The sequence below is a fragment of the Branchiostoma lanceolatum genome, chromosome 8 (assembly GCF_035083965.1).
Source record: "Branchiostoma lanceolatum isolate klBraLanc5 chromosome 8, klBraLanc5.hap2, whole genome shotgun sequence".
NCBI lineage: Eukaryota > Metazoa > Chordata > Leptocardii > Amphioxiformes > Branchiostomatidae > Branchiostoma > Branchiostoma lanceolatum.
In genome coordinates this window covers 14,729,547-14,748,588 of record NC_089729.1, presented here as the reverse complement: position 1 = coordinate 14,748,588, position 19,042 = coordinate 14,729,547, and the positions used below count along the sequence as shown (strand labels likewise).

Sequence of the window (19,042 nt, the reverse complement as noted above, 5' to 3'; positions counted from 1 at the left end):
AACGAAAGGAGATGATGCAGCGCCCTTTATTTCAGTTTTCAATTTTCATCTAATTAGACAAAGACATTAATGACAATGTGGGATTGCACTCAAGTTAAAGTTATTTTAACAACGTCACGTAAAAAGTTTGATAAGGCGCTTACACTAACTTACAGTGCATGTATATTCGTTGCATATCCGCTATAAGTGACGTGTACTGATAAGCAGCCTGGCCCTCATTCAGTTATAGTGGAGCACAATTTGAAGAGTTCTAATTCTTGTGCTGGAATGAGGTTGAATACTAGATTCTATAAGGTTCAAATGCTGTGCAAATGCTGTGGTCAGGATATTCTACCTTTGCATTTACCTCCGGACTCCGAGGTATTATTTTCGGTCTGTTTGTTTGTTTGTTTGTTTGTTTGTTTGTGTTGGTGTGTGGCTCGGGTCCAAAATTGTTCCCAGGCCTTGTTTAACCAGGGACTGGCAGGATGCGAAGGTTGAGCTGACCTGCGTCCAAACGGCAGGCTAGCAGGAATTAAACGTTGGCACATGGCCAAAGGTCAGGAACCTGAGGACGGCATGCGTCCGAGAGTGTGCTACATGTCCAAGCAGAAGTTGGTGGGGAGGTTTGAACAAAAACCGGGGCATATGATAAAAAGGTCACAAACCTCCCCACCAACCTCTGATTGGACAGTACGGGAGTGGAGCATGTACTGTGTGGAATGGACATGGCAGCTTTATTTAGCAATTTTTTTTACAAAAGTCTACTATTTGAAGTAGGTATAAGATCTTCGACTTCTTGTTATGTCATAGGATGGAAACTGAGATCGCCGTAGAAGAGACGTACTGGTCCTTGTGGAATGAGTCTAATGAGTCGAACATCACGTTTTCAAAATGGCGGCAAGAACAGGACAAAAGCGGCTTCCTCGGCGCAGTCGCAGTGGCCATGCCAATCGTCTTCTACGCCATCTTTGTGGTGGGAATTCTGGGTAATTCGGTGGTGAGTAAATAGTCTTTTTGTAAAAGAGTGTTACATCGTAGACTTTTTTTTCATCCATCCACCTTCAAACAATCTACTAGAAATAAAATTACATTATATACCATGATCGTGACACTTGTAGACTATAATGAATTAAGCATGAGAACATACTGAACGTTAAAGAGTGTTACACCCGTCCACCTATAGCTACAAATAATCTACTAAACATAAAACTTCACTATATATCATCGTGACTCTTAATGATAATTTGGTTTACAAAGCATGAGAACAATACTAAACGTAAACGAGTGCTACATTTATAACACCCATCCACCTACAAATTGCTAAATATAAAATTTCACCATGTACTATCGTGACTCTTGCAGACCAAGGACATTCCTGTTTATAACTGATTGATGAAGAGTACTATATATAGCCTATAGACCTTTCAATGAATGTCAACTTTTTAAATATCATCGCGGCCTAATCGTAACGTTTAATTACCGGGAAGCTACAGGCCAAAATTAGACTGACTAGTTAATGGAGCATGAGAAAAATACAGAGAATGTATAGAGAAATTCGTTTTGCTTTCTTCCATTCAAAAGTATCCTTTTTTTTATCCTGTACGTTAACTTCAAGCTGTCATGTACACTGTATTTGTAGTTCATGCTCCTATAGGCTATACATTAAGTGTCATTATTCAGAATGTCTTCGCGTTTTTTTCCTGAGCTTTTAAAGAATTAGGATTCATAATTATGTTTTCGTCAAATATTCTCGATAACAATCGCCGTAACGTCCTGTGACAATTTTCAGGTGATGTACGTGATGATTCGGCACACCAAGCTCCGCACCCCCTCCGACATCTTCATCTTTAACCTCGCCCTGGCTGACGAGCTCTTCCTCATCGGGATCCCGTTCTTCGCCCAACAGTTCATCTCGGACGAGTGGACCTTCGGCTCGGCGATGTGCAAGATCGTCTACACCTTAGACAGCAACAACCAGTTCGCTAGTGTCTACATACTGACCACCATGAGCATTGACCGCTACCTTGCCATCAGCCATCCCTTTCGTTCCATATCCTTTCGCACCCGTAAGGTAGCCATCATCACCAACATTGGCGTTTGGGTTGCCTCCCTTGCTTCTATCTCTCCCGTCCTAGCTTTCGCTCGACAGATCACCTACCCAAACGGATTGCGTGTTTGTGAGATCAGTTTCCCCGAAGCTAAAGACATCTACTGGTTCACCATCTACCAGTTCATCCTGGCTTTCGCCATCCCTATTGTCATCATCACCTTTTGCTATGCCAACGTGTTCCGTAAGCTCAAACAGGTAGTGAACCCAGCGGCGTCAAACGCGGAAAAGAAAACAAAGAAAGTGGCTAAGATGGTTCTGGTGGTGGTCATTGTTTTCTTGGTGTGTTGGCTCCCCTATTACGTCATCGCGCTGGTCAATATGCAGATGAGCTCGGGTCCTTCCTACGCTTTCCTCGTGGCTTACTTTGTCAGTATCTGCCTCGGCTATGCCAACAGCTGCATTAACCCCTTCATATACCTCTCATTCAGTGCCAAGTTCAGAAAACACGCAGTGGATATGCTGTTCTGCAGAGATTGCAGGAAACAACGTATCCTGCCTGCACCGATAGATGATGCAATTTTGCTAAGAGATCTTAACTTGGGCCGAGGTGCTGTGTATTACTCCGCCGGAAACGACAGCGTCTTCGGTAGAGACAGGCCCATGGTCGCATTTCCCTCTACTTTCCGAACGGTATAAAAATAGAAATTCAATGTGGCGAAAGGAAGTCTCAATAGCGACCGAGCCACGCACACCTTCAAAACATATAAATCTAAATGACTTGGTGATCTTTCAAATTTCAAATGGCATTTATCTATTCCTTCCAAAACGCATATCAAAATCAAACAACTTGTACAAACTCTAAAAAAGATATCTCACATTGCCACAAATCCTTGTTGCCAAATGATTTTCCTAGTTCCTTTTTATTTTATTCATCGCTGTTTTTGAATGAAATGTTGTTGGTTTGACTGACTCAAGTTCAAATCATGCATCCAAGTTCGAGACATGTAAATCGACTCTAAAACGACCTTCAACTTATATCAATCATTCGCAATGTTTTATGCGAATTAGATGAAAGAGCGGATCCATCATCACAACTTCTTATTGATTTCTGTGATAGTGAAGATTGCGCCTTCAGAGTGGCCTTTACTACACTACTAAGGGCTCCCTTGGAAATCAGTTACAATGTTAACTGAAGGGACTACCCTAAAGATGAATAAATAAATAAAACTACAAAACTACATTGTACAAAAGGCATATCATGAAACGTTCATTTGACCTGGTCCCCTTGTAAAAGCATATCATATTTCATATGTAACTCATTGACGTAGTGTCATGTAAATGCTGACATCTATTTGCTTCTTCTTACTTGCTTTGATCTACTTTTTGAACCATAGTTCTGTAGGTAGTATCAAGTACCTATAGAAGCTTTTTTTAAGAATCTGCATTTGTATATCCAGTATAATCACCCATCGGCGTAACACACCAGCTTCACAGGCAAGCGGCGTGAAAGCAGCTGGTTATATTACACTGAACGACCTGACATACCTAACCTTTGTATATCTAGCTGCGAACAAAGTATAGCCGAGGGGCCAATGACGTCCGATAAAAAAAAAATCGTGAGTTGAAAATTCTAAGGCTATTCTCTGCGTAATCATTATAGATTCTACACACGTAGAAATTAATGTGCATTTACGGTTAGCAATACATTTAGCTTCATAGTAGCTGCCTAAATGGGGTTGTGGGCAAAAGTGTTTAGGACGACTATACGAGATTCATTTCAAGCATAACATTTGAAATGGGACAATCCTTATGCTAAATGCTTTTTCCGCGAAACCGCAGCATGAAATGTGATTAGGTAGCCCTGTGGCGTAGTGATTAATGAGCTTACCACTCGCCATATGGGGTCTTATTTATACATATCTAATGATTTCAATGATAGACCGAGGTTCAAACCCCCAATAAGCACGTTAAATATCTGATAAATAATATAGAAATGGTGTGAAGAGTTACAAAACGAACGCGGTACCGTAACTACAAAGATTAAAGGTTAAACAGGTCATCCTATATACCGAGTTCCATCCAATACATTGTTCTATTGCTTTGCCTATGATACTAGTAACTTGTAAGTGTCTATACTGTCTTTTCTTTCTTTGATGGGGAACATTATACTGTATATCATTCTATAGGTGTATCATATATTTACTTCGAATATTTAGATGTACTTCTGTACTTCTCTTGTGAAGAGTGTTATATTCGTTACTTTCAGTTTCCTTTAACACATTTGGTCTTGTTTTCAAAGATATCATTGCATTAAATGCTGTACTGATCTCGAGTCCTCTGTTATAACATAACATAACTTTATTGCACAACAATTGTACAAGGTACAAGGTATGGCATTCACTGGTACATAGATAACATTCTATTAGGCTAATCAGTCTATCTTATACAATATGGTGTATGTAGTAGTATGGGATGACAATGGGATTTTACAATCATTGGAGGAGTTTCTAACGTCTATACATTCTTTGATATACTTCCCAATGTACACCATGCATGGGTTGTCACATGTCATTATGTACTTAAATTTGCTATTCAAGTCCATTGAGATAAATCCTGGTAAATCCGACGATAGCATTGAGTATAGTGAATTACGTATATCAAAATATCTGGGACATACAATCAAATAGTGATAGTCGTCTTCAACTACATCTGGACAAAATGGACAAACCCTCTGGTCGATAGGAAGTTTTTGAAATCTCCTCGTTTCTATACTTAATTTATGAAAGCCAATTCTGAGTTTTGGGATTGCCCTACGTACGTCAAGGCTCTTAATGTTTGAAATGTAATTTTCTTGCTTATAATTCTTGTTTAAGGTAGTTATATATGACTGTTGTTGTAACGTGGCATTTTGTGTCGCTTCGTGTGGCGCAATCGGTAGGGTGTTTCGCCCAGAACCTCGATGTTGTGCCCTTGGGAAAGGCACTTGACACGACTTTCCTCACTGCACTCAGGTGTAAATGGTACCTGACTTCGGTTGGATAAGGTTGTATTGAGATCACCTGGTGGCGCTGGCAGCCGCCCAGACAATTGCGACAAGTGCAAGTTTGGAGCAAATATGTATCTGTTGACCATGTGTATTATGTGATTGTAAACCCTGCACCAATTCAGCACTAGAAAGGCTGCAATTGCACGGGTTATTTCTGACCATTTAAAACCATTATAACTATTGTTGTGATGGAAAGACAAGATTTCGATAAACGACTCTATTTTTTTTTCAAAGCCGTTTGAATATGTTAATTTCGTAGAACAATTGGCGCCATAGTTCTTGTGTCAATTGTAATTGTGTATCAAGTTAAGTTGTATTAAGTGAACAGTATTGATGAGATATTTGTGTAATCATTATTCGGAATAAAGGGTGAATGATAAAGTTCGGCTTGTCTGGTATATATATACAGTACTATAAAAATGTATGTATCTATTAATCAATCTCGGATACTATGTCTAGTCCCTTCGGCCGAATGAAGGATACTATATATGACGGGTATACAGAATACAAACCTAGGAGGTGACATGGAATTCAGTTGTATATAAAAATTATACATATACATAGCAAATAAATAATGGTAAATCTTCGTTTTCATGAAGGGACGAGTAAAGGGTAGATGCTAACGTAACATCACAGTTGAAATGAATACAACAGATGAAAACAAAGGGAAACTGTTAGAATTGGTATAAATTTTTTATGAATTTATTTACTGATATCATCCTTGTTTCAATCAGACAAAACTATTGCAAATATTTGGTGCTCTCTATCACAGCAACAATATTGTCGATAACAGAAATAGGATATACTATAGAAAACAAGTACATTTCATTTAGAACTCACCAAAATCCACATAATATATTCTGTAAGATATTACAAAACAGAGAGATACCCAGAATAAAGGAAGCATTGGTTGTCATATCAACACATACTGTCGTCCAAACGGAAGATGCAAGTTACAATAGAAGATAATCATCACTTTTGACACTCTATAGTGCACATTGATTGAAGACGTAATGCTGTAGCATATAAGAACAAGCAATACATTAAACAGGTTTTCAAATGTAGACTTTTTTTACATTGTTGTAAGATCTTTTATTTTGCTATAGGAACATATTGAATCTTTTTGAACAGATAGTGATAGTCATTAAGTGAAAGTGAGAAATGTCTTTAAAGCACAGTGCTGAATTTCTTAAAGCCTAGATATGATATGGTTAAATTGAAGAACTTTGCCGAATACAATGCCTGCACTCAGCAATACCATGTGCCGATATTTACAAAAATTAGATTATAAGCATATATCTGTATTAGTATTAAAATCATCCCATTCATTTTATGAAAGCAAGAATCGAGGCTCTCGGCTCAAGCGCCATACTGGTGCACTTCCGCAAACTCTCGCCAGGCGGTGTGCTTTCATCGCTATCTGCGCATTGTCATGGCCAGGTCTTTCGTTTGGTAAATCGAAAAATGTCAACCTCTCTGGCATTTTTTAATCTGATGCATATGATAATTTGAGATCGCAAGTGAGGGTCTTGCATACTCCTTAATACCTTTAAGATAATTCTAAGACGGTTACAGTTGCATCTCCATGACGGGCTTTCTCAAGAAAAGTGCTTGCGGCGTTCGACTCGACTCTACCGATAACAGATTGCTTTGCCCGGCTCGCTCCATTCTAACGCCCGGCGTGGTGTTCTCGCGAAGGTCGATAGCTGACGAGCCTGACGGGAGTGTTTGCCGGGTTCCGTTCGGCCACACGGCCGGCTGGTAGGCTGACCCGACCCGGTGACTGTCGTCGGTGTTGTTAACGTTAACGTTCTCTCCGCGCTGGTTGAGCGGGGCCACCCGCCGTTGCTGCCGCCCGGTCAGGCCCCTCGGGTGCGCCTTCCGCCAGTGTTTCCTGAAGTTCTTCCCCACGAAGGCGTACAGGAGCGGGTTGAAACAGCTGTTGGCGTATCTGTAGGAAGAAAGTGAGCAACGAAAAATATGTCACTGGACTGAGCTTAACTGCGCCAGTTTGTAAAATGCATTCGCAAAGTGGCACAAACCGGCGCAAATCTGCACCAATTCGTCACCTAAAATTATGACCTTTTCTTAAGTGACTGACTGACTGACTGACTGACTGACTGACTGATTGACTGACTGACTGACTGACTGACTGACTGACTGACTGACTGACTGACTGACTGACTGACTGACTGACTGACTGGCTGGCTGACTGACTGACTGACTGACTGACTGACTGACTGGCTGGCTCACTCACTCACTCACTCACTCACTCACTCACTCGCTCACTCACTCACTCACTCACTCAGTAAAAAAACAGCATCTTACCCCATACACATGCTGAAGAAGTACCCCACGATGAAGCTGTACGACGGTGGACCGGTCATCGTCAGATTGACCAACTGGACAACGTGGAAGGGCAGCCAGCAGGCGATGAAGACCAGCACGATGCACACCAGGAGTCGCTTTGTGGACTTGTGGTGGTTGTGGTGCGGGTGTTGTTGTCCTGACGGGGCGACCGTGTTGTTGAGACGGTGGATCATGAGGAGACAACAGGCAGCGGTGACCACCAGAGGCACCAGGAACCCCAGGCAGAAGTGGTAGATGGTGAAGTTGTAGATGCCGTCAGGATTGGGCAGCTGTCGAGACAAAAACATGCAGAAAATATAGATTATTGTTTGTTAAATGCCTTACATATCTCACAGCAGTTTAGCTTAACAAACGAAATACTTTATTTAAATTCATGTCGTTGTTACCTTTGCCAAGAAGGTATTGAAAAATTTTCATTTCGTGAAGATGGTATTGTTCTTCATTTTTCTGTGTATGCATGTGTGTGTGTATGTTTCTATATCTATATATGAACAGCCTTTAGCCAACATCACTCAAGAAGCTATGGGTGGATTGAAATGATATTGGGCTGTAATAGAGGCTAAGGTGGAAATTATGGCTTTTATATCGTCAGTTCTGGACTTGTATTGTATTAATCTTTTACGGTGACAAATAGCGTTTGGAGCTGGAGAGAAGTGGTATAAGTTTGGGCCCCTAGCGGCTTGTTGCAGAACTGCAGGGACATTTTTCCTGCTGTATCATTGTAATTAGTACCTTGAGAATGCAAACTTTGGTCCCATCCCGATACTGAACTTGGGAGGCATATATCCACACCGGTAGTATGGACAGACCAGAGGCCACCCAGGTGCCCACATTCACGACAACTGCCGCAAACCGTGTGCGGTAACCTAGGCAACGCACGGGGTGATTGACAGCCAGGTAACGGTCGATGGCTGTGACGGTCATGACGTAGGTGGAGGTGAACTGATTCTGCGCGTCCATGGCCATGACGATCTTACACATGGCTGCGCCATACGCCCACTCCTCAGACGCAAATTGATGAATCTGATGAAACAAATAGAAAATAAATAAAAAATAAAAACAAGAAAAACATTAGTTTTTTTAGGAAAACGCAAACATGTTAACAAAAATCATATTCATCATTCCAGTCCTGGCTCAAGTATATGAATGCATCACTAAATCTACCCCAGTCATAAACCAAGACGTAGGAGGAGGGGGATACAAACGTAGTCACGTGTGTGACCCCATTCTTCTTACTGCAGCGCCACCTAGTGACGAGAGGCTAAAATTCCAGTCACCATTGGCAAGATGAAGGTAGTACAAGGACTACCGAATCATGGGCAGGTATTTCACGTTACAAACAACTCTAGTATTCACTAAATTCTATTCTTCAGACGAAACGGGCGTTTCTAGTGCCTTGAAAGAAGGAATTAGCTGAATCCCTTTTAATTTTTTCATCATGTACGTTATGTCTGTAATATAATCGACAATTACGACATGAATTAAGGTCAATCATATGACAAGGAACGGTATGATGTGAACGACTAATCTCCTGACCTAACTGGTATAATGCTAGTCGTCTTTGAGCATTTCTTTATGCATTCGATAGGTTTTTTAATCCTAAAGGGAAAATCTACATGCTAATCAATGTATTTATAACTGGTGTCAACTGAAATTTGATGCGTATATGTATCTGTGGATATCAGAAAAGAAATCCATACTAATACCTTAAAACCCTGTGGATTACGGTGTTAACTGGCTGCCCTACATTGAATATTTATGGTATACATTGTTGTCAACCATACGAAAACATTGCGTGTCTAGATTTAATATATGACGTGTAGAATGAAATTGATCTGAAATGTTTTTTTGAAAACAATTTTCTTTCGGTAATCTGCAAAACCTTACAGGCTTCTTACCAGGCCAACGTTTCGGAAGTTGTTAACTGATTTCATCATGGCATAATTCCACTCCTTGCCGCATGGTAACGTTGCTGCAAGAACGCAAACGTGACTACACACTGCACCCTATGGGCTGCAGTAGGCCGGTTAGAGTTTCAGACTGCGCATACACAGCAAACTACATTGTGGACGATATATCGAACACGATCTACACAATAACTGTTAACAAGTTAGAGGCCAAGTAAGAGGCCTTCACCTTTGACATATTACCCACAATGCATCTCGTTGCGCATGCGCAGCCGGAATCGTGACGTGTCATATTTTCCGTAAGAAACAGCGAATACCTGGAACGGCATTCCCAGCATGAAGAGCTCGTCCGCCAATGCCAAGTTGAAGATGAAGATGTCTGCCGGACTCCTCAGTTTAGAGTGACGGGCCATGACGTACAGGACTATTCCGTTACCCACAAGGCCTAGCGCACATATCAGGCCGTACAACACGGGCATAACGATCGATGCCGAGTCAAAATCCTGCAGATAACAAACAATAACACGTATATAGCAATGGCTAGATTTATGTTGAATATCAAATTCGTCTCATGGAAGGTAGCAAACTCGAAATATTACATTGTCTCAGTGAGGGGGGGGTGATTTTGCACGAAAGGCCAAGCAGACTACATGTGAATTTCGTGATCCAAAATCTCAAGCCATAAAACATTTTTCACAACCCGTTAAAGCTACACATAATGTATGTTTACGCTACAGCATCATTGCCTCCATGAAATATGAAAGTACTGTTTGGGAGTGTTTTTATGTTGTGTATATGTTTGTGTTTCCGTTCATATGAGGTTAGTATAATATATGTAGCTAAGTCTTGTTGTTCAGTACTGTCTCTCGAGAAGTCAACTACTTCTGTAACAGAGACCCGTTGCAACAGACTAATACTATCAACTTTGTTTGGAAGTTATACCCAGTTCAACGTGACCTTGTTTACAAAATACTTCGTTACATTGGGTGCTATAATTGCCAATTATCATAAACAAACAAACAAAGGATGAATTTCCAATTATAACTTAATTGGAAATTTTAACTCATAAGATGAACAGAGACATCCACGGACGCGGTGTTGATACCATGGACATTGAAGACGTGATTGGTTTATATAATGTGATTGGTTGACTGTATGGTATGGATTCCGCATGAGTCTTTACCTAACTGAGGGCATCTCTCTCTCTCTCTCTCTCTCTCTCTCTCTCTCTCTCTCTCTCTCTCTCTCTCTCTCTCTCTCTCTCTCTCTCTCTCTCTCTCTCTCTCTCTCTCTCTCTCTCTCTCTCTTTGTATTACGCTAACATCTTATTATTTCAGAATTTATATCCTATCAAATCTCTAACTCGTTGCTTGGCCTCACTGGCGCTTTTGGTTTTAGTGTGAATCTAACGCGTTAACGACCATAGATCGACTAAAATCAACAGTAAGCTTCCCACTCACGACATCACCCCCCCTGTGGTACATAGGTAAGGTCTAAGCGGAAAATGCAACATACTGTGAGTAACGATCGTGATATAAAAGTGTATTTGTTGTAAGGCCAAAGCTTTCAGTGGATCTGTCCATTTGCGGAAGACATGCCCTGCATGACGACTTCTCCAGAACCTCTATTACAGATGAGTCGGTGGAAAAACATACACATCACTAGATAAAGATAAGAAACCGCATAAGGAGTAGAATGATTCCAGTTTTGGCAGAACCTGCGTTTCTGTAGTATAAGTATGTTTCTAGCCATTAATCAGCATTCTATATGTACTACTGAAGATTATTGAGAGAGGAGATGGTTCCAAATATACAGCATAAGCTGTTACACCGAACCCATTGAACCACGGTGTTTTCTTACGTAGTTCATACCTTCCGGTTATGAGTTTGACACCTAAGACCTCTATCCGCGTATTCCTTTTACTCTAGTACATTAATGGTGTATCTTATCATAGCAGTACTTGTCATAACTGAAGTGGAATATGGCGTTACGGAGCTTTTGCAGCCGTAGGCGTGCTTTGAGTATTCACTATATGCATTCAACGAAGACAAAATGCTTCCGGAAGATGCAGAGACCACATCTCATGATCAAATGCTGAAGTACATATACGGAAAAGAGTCAAACAATACATCGGTGCCTCCAAACCACAGTAAAAAAAAAAAAACAAGCTGCTAGGGGGCCCAAACCTACGCCACTTCTTCATTACATCACAAGCTATTTGCCACCAAAAAAAACATTAAAAAGGACCATAGCACGTCCATGTCAAAAGATACAAAGATGGAAGTTCTACTGCAGTACCGAGGTCACATACCATACCAGGGGGCCAAAAATCGACCTTGAATTTTGGCATCCAAACGCTTGCCCATATACCAAATATCATTATAATCCATCATGAGTTTTTTAAGTTATGCTGACTACAGTAGTCCGGAAACAAAAACAGACACACACACAGACACAGACACACACACAGACACACGAAAAACTATATCTCCATTTTTCATGAAGATAAAAAAACTGAAGTGGTACGACAATGTGTCACGGTGTCATTTGTCACGGGACTAGCCAATTAACAGTACGTCCATGCAGGAAGAATAATTATGTAAATCATCACTCAAGCTATCTACACACCAAAAATCATGGCCATTCACCAGCCCTTCTTGAGTTATTCCCTTTCAAAGTCTGAAGGAAGTAAGACCTGCTTCTGCAGTTCCAAAAAAGCCGCTGGGGGCCCAAACCTATACCACTTACTCTCTGTCTAAAGAGCTATCTACCACTTAACAATCAGGACCATAGCATGTGCCGAACACGAGATATCAAAACAGGAAGTTCCGCTGCAGTACCGTGACAAGCTGCTAGGGTAACCAAAATCTAATCATTTCTAGGTCTCGTCAAGACCTGCCCACCTACCAAATATCAAGACGATTCATCCAAGCCTTCTAGCGTTATGCTGTTCAATTACATACAAACATACATACATTCATACATACATGCACACATACACTCAAACGCTACCCAAAACATCATCTTCTTGGCGAAGATTAAAAAAAGAAGGAACAGACATCGGAAAATATGAGCGGATATTATCAGAGAATGGACATGCAGGCATGAAGTGAAACATTACGAAGGAGACAAAGCCGAGAAGGGTGGGGGAAAAACTGGTTATCAAATCTTCTGTAGTTCCCAAACGGTCAAATATTCATACTAAGAGATACATGAAAAAGATGTTGGAAAGATTCAAAGGATGTGAAACGGACTTGGCACTTAAGTTGCTTCTTAGATGTTATCATTTTAGGTTTATGTCATTTTAGAAGCTCTGGGCTATGTTCCAATCTTAGATTCCACACCTGAAGAATGTAAAATATGTCCTTGGACCCATAAATACTCAGCAAGTCGGGAGTAATTTTTTGACCCAGATTTGGTGCAGGGTAATATGCAGCAAATACGTTAGATTCTCCTTGGCCCGATCGCAATCATATAAGAAAACCTTTTAGAATCCTTTTAGTATTGCGGAATAGAAAATGGGGCAAGGATGGATTCTTCTATATTCGGATTTGCATAAATACAGAAATGTAGGTCAGTCAAAGAACTCTGGCAGTGCTTTTCCTGAACCTTGCGGCAATTCACACTAAAAGGATATGTTTTTTAGGCCGTAGCTGCTAAAGTTCTCTGCATCAAATACAAGGCCGATAGAAAGCCACCACAGATACGACCATACGGGCAAAATGCTTTCAGGCTGGCTGATGGTTACGGGCTGGCTGCAAAAGGTGTATTATAAGCCCCAAAAAATGCCGGGTAGAGCCTGCTATAGAAGCTAGCTGATACATGTTATAACATGTTTATTTTCATGATGCTACGAGTTACCGTGCGACCGCCACATTAAAAACTAGAGTTTCAAGACCTCAATCTTTGGCCAAATGATGTCAACACTTTTGAGGGACGTATTCTAAATGTTTCTCATTGATCAGACTGCAAGGTCTTCATTTGCATCGATTATATCACTTGATCATCCTCACGAAATCAGGACCATAGCAAATCCCGAACACTAGATATCAAAACCAAAAGTTTCACTGCAGTGCCGTAGGGGGCGTTATTGATCTTGACCGTCGTTTCCTCGACCCCTACCCAGGTACCATAAGGATCCATCGACAGTTTATCGAGTTACTAGACTGAGTGTATTTTACTAACAAACACACACACACACACACACACACACACACACACACACACACACACACACACACACACACATTCGCAAACAGACTCACACACACACACACACATACGCACACAAACACACACACACACACAGAGACACACAGAAACACACACAAATGGCACAGAAAATATGATATTTTCTTGGGGTGTCGTCGAGAACGTCCTCGACTATGTCTTCAACACATGAATCTTCGTGGCTGTACACCGTTTGATTTAAGGCACAGTCATAATCAAATACCTGAAAGCACAACGTCACTGTGGTATCGACAACCAATAGACGAAGTAGAGGAGCGATCTTTTCGTATAAGGGCCCTGTCACACTTGTGCGTATATGCAAGTCCGCATGAGTTGCGTACTGGCAAGTTTTTGTTTTAGGTTAAGCTTTCAGCCGAAGAAATCATTTCTTTGGTTCGATAACTATGCTGCACGGTGGGTCAAAGTAGAAAACAACTTCTTCCCTGCAATTTTTACATAAACCAAAAAAATGTTCATGCGCAACTCAAACGCACTTGGATATACGCACAAGTGTGACAGGGCCTTAAACCCCTGTCACACTTGTGTGTATATACAGATCCGCATGAATTGCGTATTAACATGTTTTTGGTTGAGCTTAAGTTTGCAGCCGAAGAAATAATTTCTTTGGTTAATAACTAGACTGCTCAAAGGGGGGTCAAAGTAGAAAACAACTTTTCCCCCGAAAAATTTACTTAAACCAATAAAATATTAATGTGCAACTCACGCGCACTTGAATATATGCACAAGTGTGACAGGGCCTTAAGGAAAGGAACCCAATATGTCCAAGGGTCGTTGCTTGGCCGCTTTAAAAACGTCAGATTAAAACCTACGCATACATCGGAGTCGACATTCGCTCCGAAACATAACAGGAAACCGCTGACAACAGATAAAAACTCATGTCATGTCATGACGTCCAAGCACAGCATGGCTTTAATCGATATCCTCATATCCTACTGTGTGTTCTAACAAGGTAGTTATTGAGTTGCGAGACAACACAATGAATTAATTTATCGTCAAAAATGACTTGTATCACCTTAAACGTTTAAATTCAATTCTAGCGCACTGTAATTGGCCTCCATTAACATTAATCCGCTGGGTTACATAAATCCGCCACTTTGAAAAACAGTGGCTTTGAGAGATCTCTATCGAAGCACCCCCGGGTATGCACAGTTTAGATATACAGGAGTGCATTATACTGGAAGAAGTTGGGTTGGGGATCTGTTTGGACGTATCTTTCCAGGGTGGCGGAATTATGTACCCTGGTGAAATTATGTTAGTAGGTGTTAGTTGGATTTTGTAAAGGGTAGCACAACAACTTTCGCATTATATATATACCAGTACATACAGTATTCCATGATATCTGTACAACTTGTGAATTACTGGTGTTGCATTCCTTCTGTTTGAATTTACTCTTTTTTTTTTCTTTTTAATTGTCGGTCTTGGGGTGCCCAGCGGAATTATAAGTGTCAGAGACGTTTAAGGACTTTGCACTAACGAATTTTAGTCACGATATACGATATCGTCTGCTTTGCAAAATTGAATGAGAAAATTTGACAAAATTGGCGACGTATTATTTGAATTCATAATATTGTGTACATCATTTTCAAAGCTAGTTTTCGCTAACACGGGACTGAGGAAAAAGCAATTTATCGACACCTCAGCTGTTTATTTAAAACAATGGTAACTACACATGCACAGAACTTGTCGGCTTGCATTTTCGTACCAGTATTCGACAATTTCGAATATCAAGTTATGCAATCACGCATTGATAATGTCATCTTCTTCTTTTTTTACGATTATTTTTTTCTCTTTATTCGAACATACATACGTAACATGACAGTACATTTACATTAAAATTGCACAGATATATACAGTTACATATTGTTGCAGGGGTCATTCCCACAGGCTAATGTCATCATCTTACTGAAGATCCGATAAGCCTAAGCCTACAAAATAGGTTTTCGTTCTCAATCTAATGCTCTAGTCGAATGTTTTACCGGTGAAAATCATGCAAAAGTTGTTATTCCATTCTTTACAAAATGGAGCTAACTACAGGGAGCAAAAATTTGATTTACACCTCAAAGATGACATAAGCCTTCTTTTCCACGATGTATTGCTTCAAATTGCTGTGTCACAACTCAACAATGTCCTCGTTAAAGTACACAGCAAGCCATCGGAATATCTATTGAACTCACGCTGCGTTAGGACGTCATGACATAGCATGCATCTTCGTCGGTTGCCAACTGTTTTCTATAATGTTTCGGTATAAGTGCCGTTTTGAGCGGGGCCAAGCAACAACCCATTGTCCTTAGTAGGTAATTAACGGTAAAATCAACTGACTGTGTGTCTCATATAAGGAAAGATCCCATCGCTGCATCGTCAGATGCCACAATGATGTTGTGTTTTCAGGTATTCTATTATGACTGTGCCTAAAATCGGATTTTGCCCAACTGCCTTACCAGTTTAATCTCCAAACAGATCTAACGGTTGCAAAGACTGTATCCAACCGGCAGAAGAAGTTTTTGTTGCAATAAAAACTTCTTCTGCCAGTTGGATACGGTCTTTGCAACCGTTTGATCTGCTTTGAGATTATTACCCGATGACTTTGGGCATGCATTGATGGAAAGTCACGATGAATAGTACATAAAACGTTACCCAGCAATCTATAACCGATACACGATGCACTGCAATTTTTACAAATTTGAAATATAACAGTTACTGGTAACGTTAACGTTATATTTCATTCATTTCGGATATTCTTAAAGGCTTACACCTTCTAATCAAGTATTTGCACCAGTATCAGAATAATTGACCTTTTTGCCCGGCGAGTACCTTTCAAAATGGTCAATGACACAATGTCTTTGATTCAACTGACAAAACTACATTTTCATTTCTGTTTTGTTTGTCTTACATGTGGTAATAACACCACATTTTTCTTTCTAGTCCTGAATCTTTGAACATTATATTCATCTATTCAATCTATTAATTGAGACCGACCATATTTTCGGAAGGATTTTCAAAACAGGTGACTATCATCTTCTCAAGATGCCAACCCTAAACCCAGGATCTTTAGATTCTGAGTCAACATTTACATGATACACAAGGCCAGTATAGATTTTCTTACACCTATGTGTCGTGTATGTGTTCTCGCTCTAGATCTGTTAATGGGAAATTTAATTCCTCTCGACGGCTTCTAGCATTTTGACCTTTATGGACTATAAACGGTCGTGGCAACTACAGAATCGCCCATTGCGATGCAACGGAAATGGCCTTCTGCAGAATACGTGGAGCTAATTTTGAAATGTCATTTGCAAGTAATATGCTATTATTTCAATTATTCCATGAGCATAGCCATATTGCTAACAGCAGCAAAACATACAAAAATACATTCAATTCCGATGATATCTGGGATAAAATCATGATGTAATACTATACAATCACTGAACAATGCTATATAACAACAACCAATGTTATTTCTGCGTTTCAAGATTTTTTCGGTACTAATGCTTTTGAAATTGAGTATAATTATGTAAATTACACGGTTACGGTCCACGTTCAAGACCAGTTCTACATTACATGCGTACCAAAACTACAAATCTATCATTATCCATATTCCTCAACAGTATGTTTCCCTAAGACATAGAGGTATCTTGGACTCTTTGAAAGACTTCAAACCGGAGGAAAGTAGTCCATGCTGTTCCACATTTCTACCCTTCAATTATAAGTTCTCAGCCAAGCAATCATCTCGAGTGTAAAACAAATCCATTTCGCACGACACACGTCTTGAAAATGTCAGCAAATTGTCAGCCTACAATTACGGATTCGTGCCGCTCTCTGTTGAAGACCCTCAACGATTTCCAGGTGAAAAATGTAATTTGTTTTTTCCTCCTATCTCACTTAGTCGAATCCACTCAATCTTGGTCTGATTTTCCTACAGTGTTTATTGCTTTTGACTGTTCTATGCATCGAAGGAAAGCAGTCCAAAATTACTTTTTCGTAGTGTACATGAAAGTACAACAGTACCGATGAATGTTTGTAATCTCAAATGTATGCGATGCATTACATTTTCGATCAGTGAAAAAATATTTCGACGCTTAAGATAGAACGGGTGTTGCTAGAATAAATTGTCTCATGAAACTGCATGAAATTGAAAAATGCAATGTCACATTGTAGTTGTCTTAAAGCGAAAAATGGAAGAAGCTCTTGTTTAAAGGTACTCAGTATAATATTTTGACGACATCTTAAGTCGCCATTTATTTACATGGTAATCTGTATCAATCATGATGGTGTCAAGATTCTCAGAGAGTGAAAATTTGACAAATGTGCTGGCTCGTTTACTCCCAGGTCGCAAACATTTTTCGTACCACTAAAAATGATCCGATATTTTTGCAAATTGTTTTGCGCTGTTTGTAAACACGTGATATATGAAACATGTGATGTGATAATAACGCGACATGTGATTACAAATATGTCTATAAATGTAAACATGATAAAAAGTTTGCTATCCAGAATATTTGCCAGCAAATTCTTAACATCGAGCACCTTTAATCAAAGGTAAACATACCCTCGGATCGTACGAAGGATCCCAGAAGGGAAAGGAGGCGTTGTTGAAGGTGTCGTTGAGACGTCCTGGGTCCCATGGTTCCAGCGTCTCCCACGAAGACAAACTTTCCTCTTCGGACATCGTTGAGTTCATGGACATAGCACGAATCTGTGGATCAGAACGTGAAATCACTTATCCATGGATTTGAATCTGGATTTGTCAGCCAGCATAACCGCCCCTTGATGTAATATAAAGAATCTGTCATACAAAGCCGACCATGGCTTCCCGAACTTCTCCAGACCATGGTTGGGAGTGAGTAAGGTGGTCTGTGGTTGGGAGTTGGTCGGGGGGGGGGGTGCCTACTAGTCTCTAAAAGTCGTCTGCGCCTGCTGACCATGGATTTTGAGAAAGCAAAGTCGGAAAAGTCATATTCGGCAACCATGGAGCTAGAATTTGAGGGATTCCAGGCTTCTCCTACGCCAACGCCGACCTTGGATAGGAAGTGGTCGGGATCAAATTTCGTGGGAAGGTCCTGAATGTGTGACAAGGGCTTAACTCACGCTGAAGACGCGGCGGTGGCTGATCATATAACACCTGGCAGCCTGTCTGAAATTAACCATTTTTCAACCTTCAGCCGAAGGTACTTCCATTTAGATATTGACTTTGAGGAGGAGGAACGCCCGCCTCCCCTTTTGCTACAAACTCGTTAATAATCATATCAATATAAACGCAGACAGTCCACTTAAACCAGCTCAGGGGCGCACCCGGGGTAGTCACCATTTTAAATTTCAAACTCTCAACGCCCGGACAGACACATACAAACATTCGTTATTCCCATGCACCATCCCACAGTGGAACGCCCTGCCTGGCACGGTTGTATCGGCTCCCACCGTTGAGTCATACCGTGCTAGGCT

General features: G+C 40.6%; 2 protein-coding genes across 2 annotated transcripts; one reads left to right on the top strand and one right to left on the bottom strand.

Moving 5' to 3' along the window:
* The first annotated feature begins 528 nt into the window (after positions 1 to 528).
* Positions 529 to 2,728, top strand: LOC136440674 (melanin-concentrating hormone receptor 1-like). The gene is made up of 3 exons (XM_066436772.1): positions 529 to 605; positions 793 to 979; positions 1,772 to 2,728. The coding sequence occupies exons 1-3, from the start codon at positions 529 to 531 to the stop codon at positions 2,726 to 2,728; spliced, it is 1,221 nt and encodes a 406-aa protein (XP_066292869.1).
* A 3,619-nt stretch (positions 2,729 to 6,347) lies between these two features.
* LOC136440886 (melanin-concentrating hormone receptor 1-like) lies at positions 6,348 to 18,315 on the bottom strand. Its single transcript, XM_066437041.1, has 5 exons — positions 18,150 to 18,315; positions 9,673 to 9,858; positions 8,181 to 8,471; positions 7,407 to 7,717; positions 6,348 to 7,029 (listed from the first exon to the last, which is right to left on the bottom strand). The coding sequence occupies exons 1-5, from the start codon at positions 18,285 to 18,287 to the stop codon at positions 6,648 to 6,650; spliced, it is 1,308 nt and encodes a 435-aa protein (XP_066293138.1). The 5' UTR covers positions 18,288 to 18,315; the 3' UTR covers positions 6,348 to 6,647.
* Between the last annotated feature and the right edge of the window lie 727 nt (positions 18,316 to 19,042).

Bases quoted from the DNA above. Each gene is read 5' to 3' on its own strand.
- LOC136440886 (XM_066437041.1), bottom strand. From the start codon at position 18,287: ATGTCCATGAACTCAACGATGTCCGAAGAGGAAAGTTTGTCTTCGTGG. The intron at 8,472-9,672 runs GTATTCGCTGTT...TTGTTTCATCAG, and splicing joins TGCTGGGAATGCCGTTCCAG to ATTCATCAATTTGCGTCTGA. The intron at 7,718-8,180 runs GTACTAATTACA...TTGTCTCGACAG, and splicing joins CCAAAGTTTGCATTCTCAAG to CTGCCCAATCCTGACGGCAT.
- LOC136440674 (XM_066436772.1), top strand. From the start codon at position 529: ATGGCCAAAGGTCAGGAACCTGAGGACGGCATGCGTCCGAGAGTGTGC. The intron at 606-792 runs GTTTGAACAAAA...GTTATGTCATAG, and splicing joins AAGCAGAAGTTGGTGGGGAG to GATGGAAACTGAGATCGCCG. The intron at 980-1,771 runs GTGAGTAAATAG...GACAATTTTCAG, and splicing joins GAATTCTGGGTAATTCGGTG to GTGATGTACGTGATGATTCG.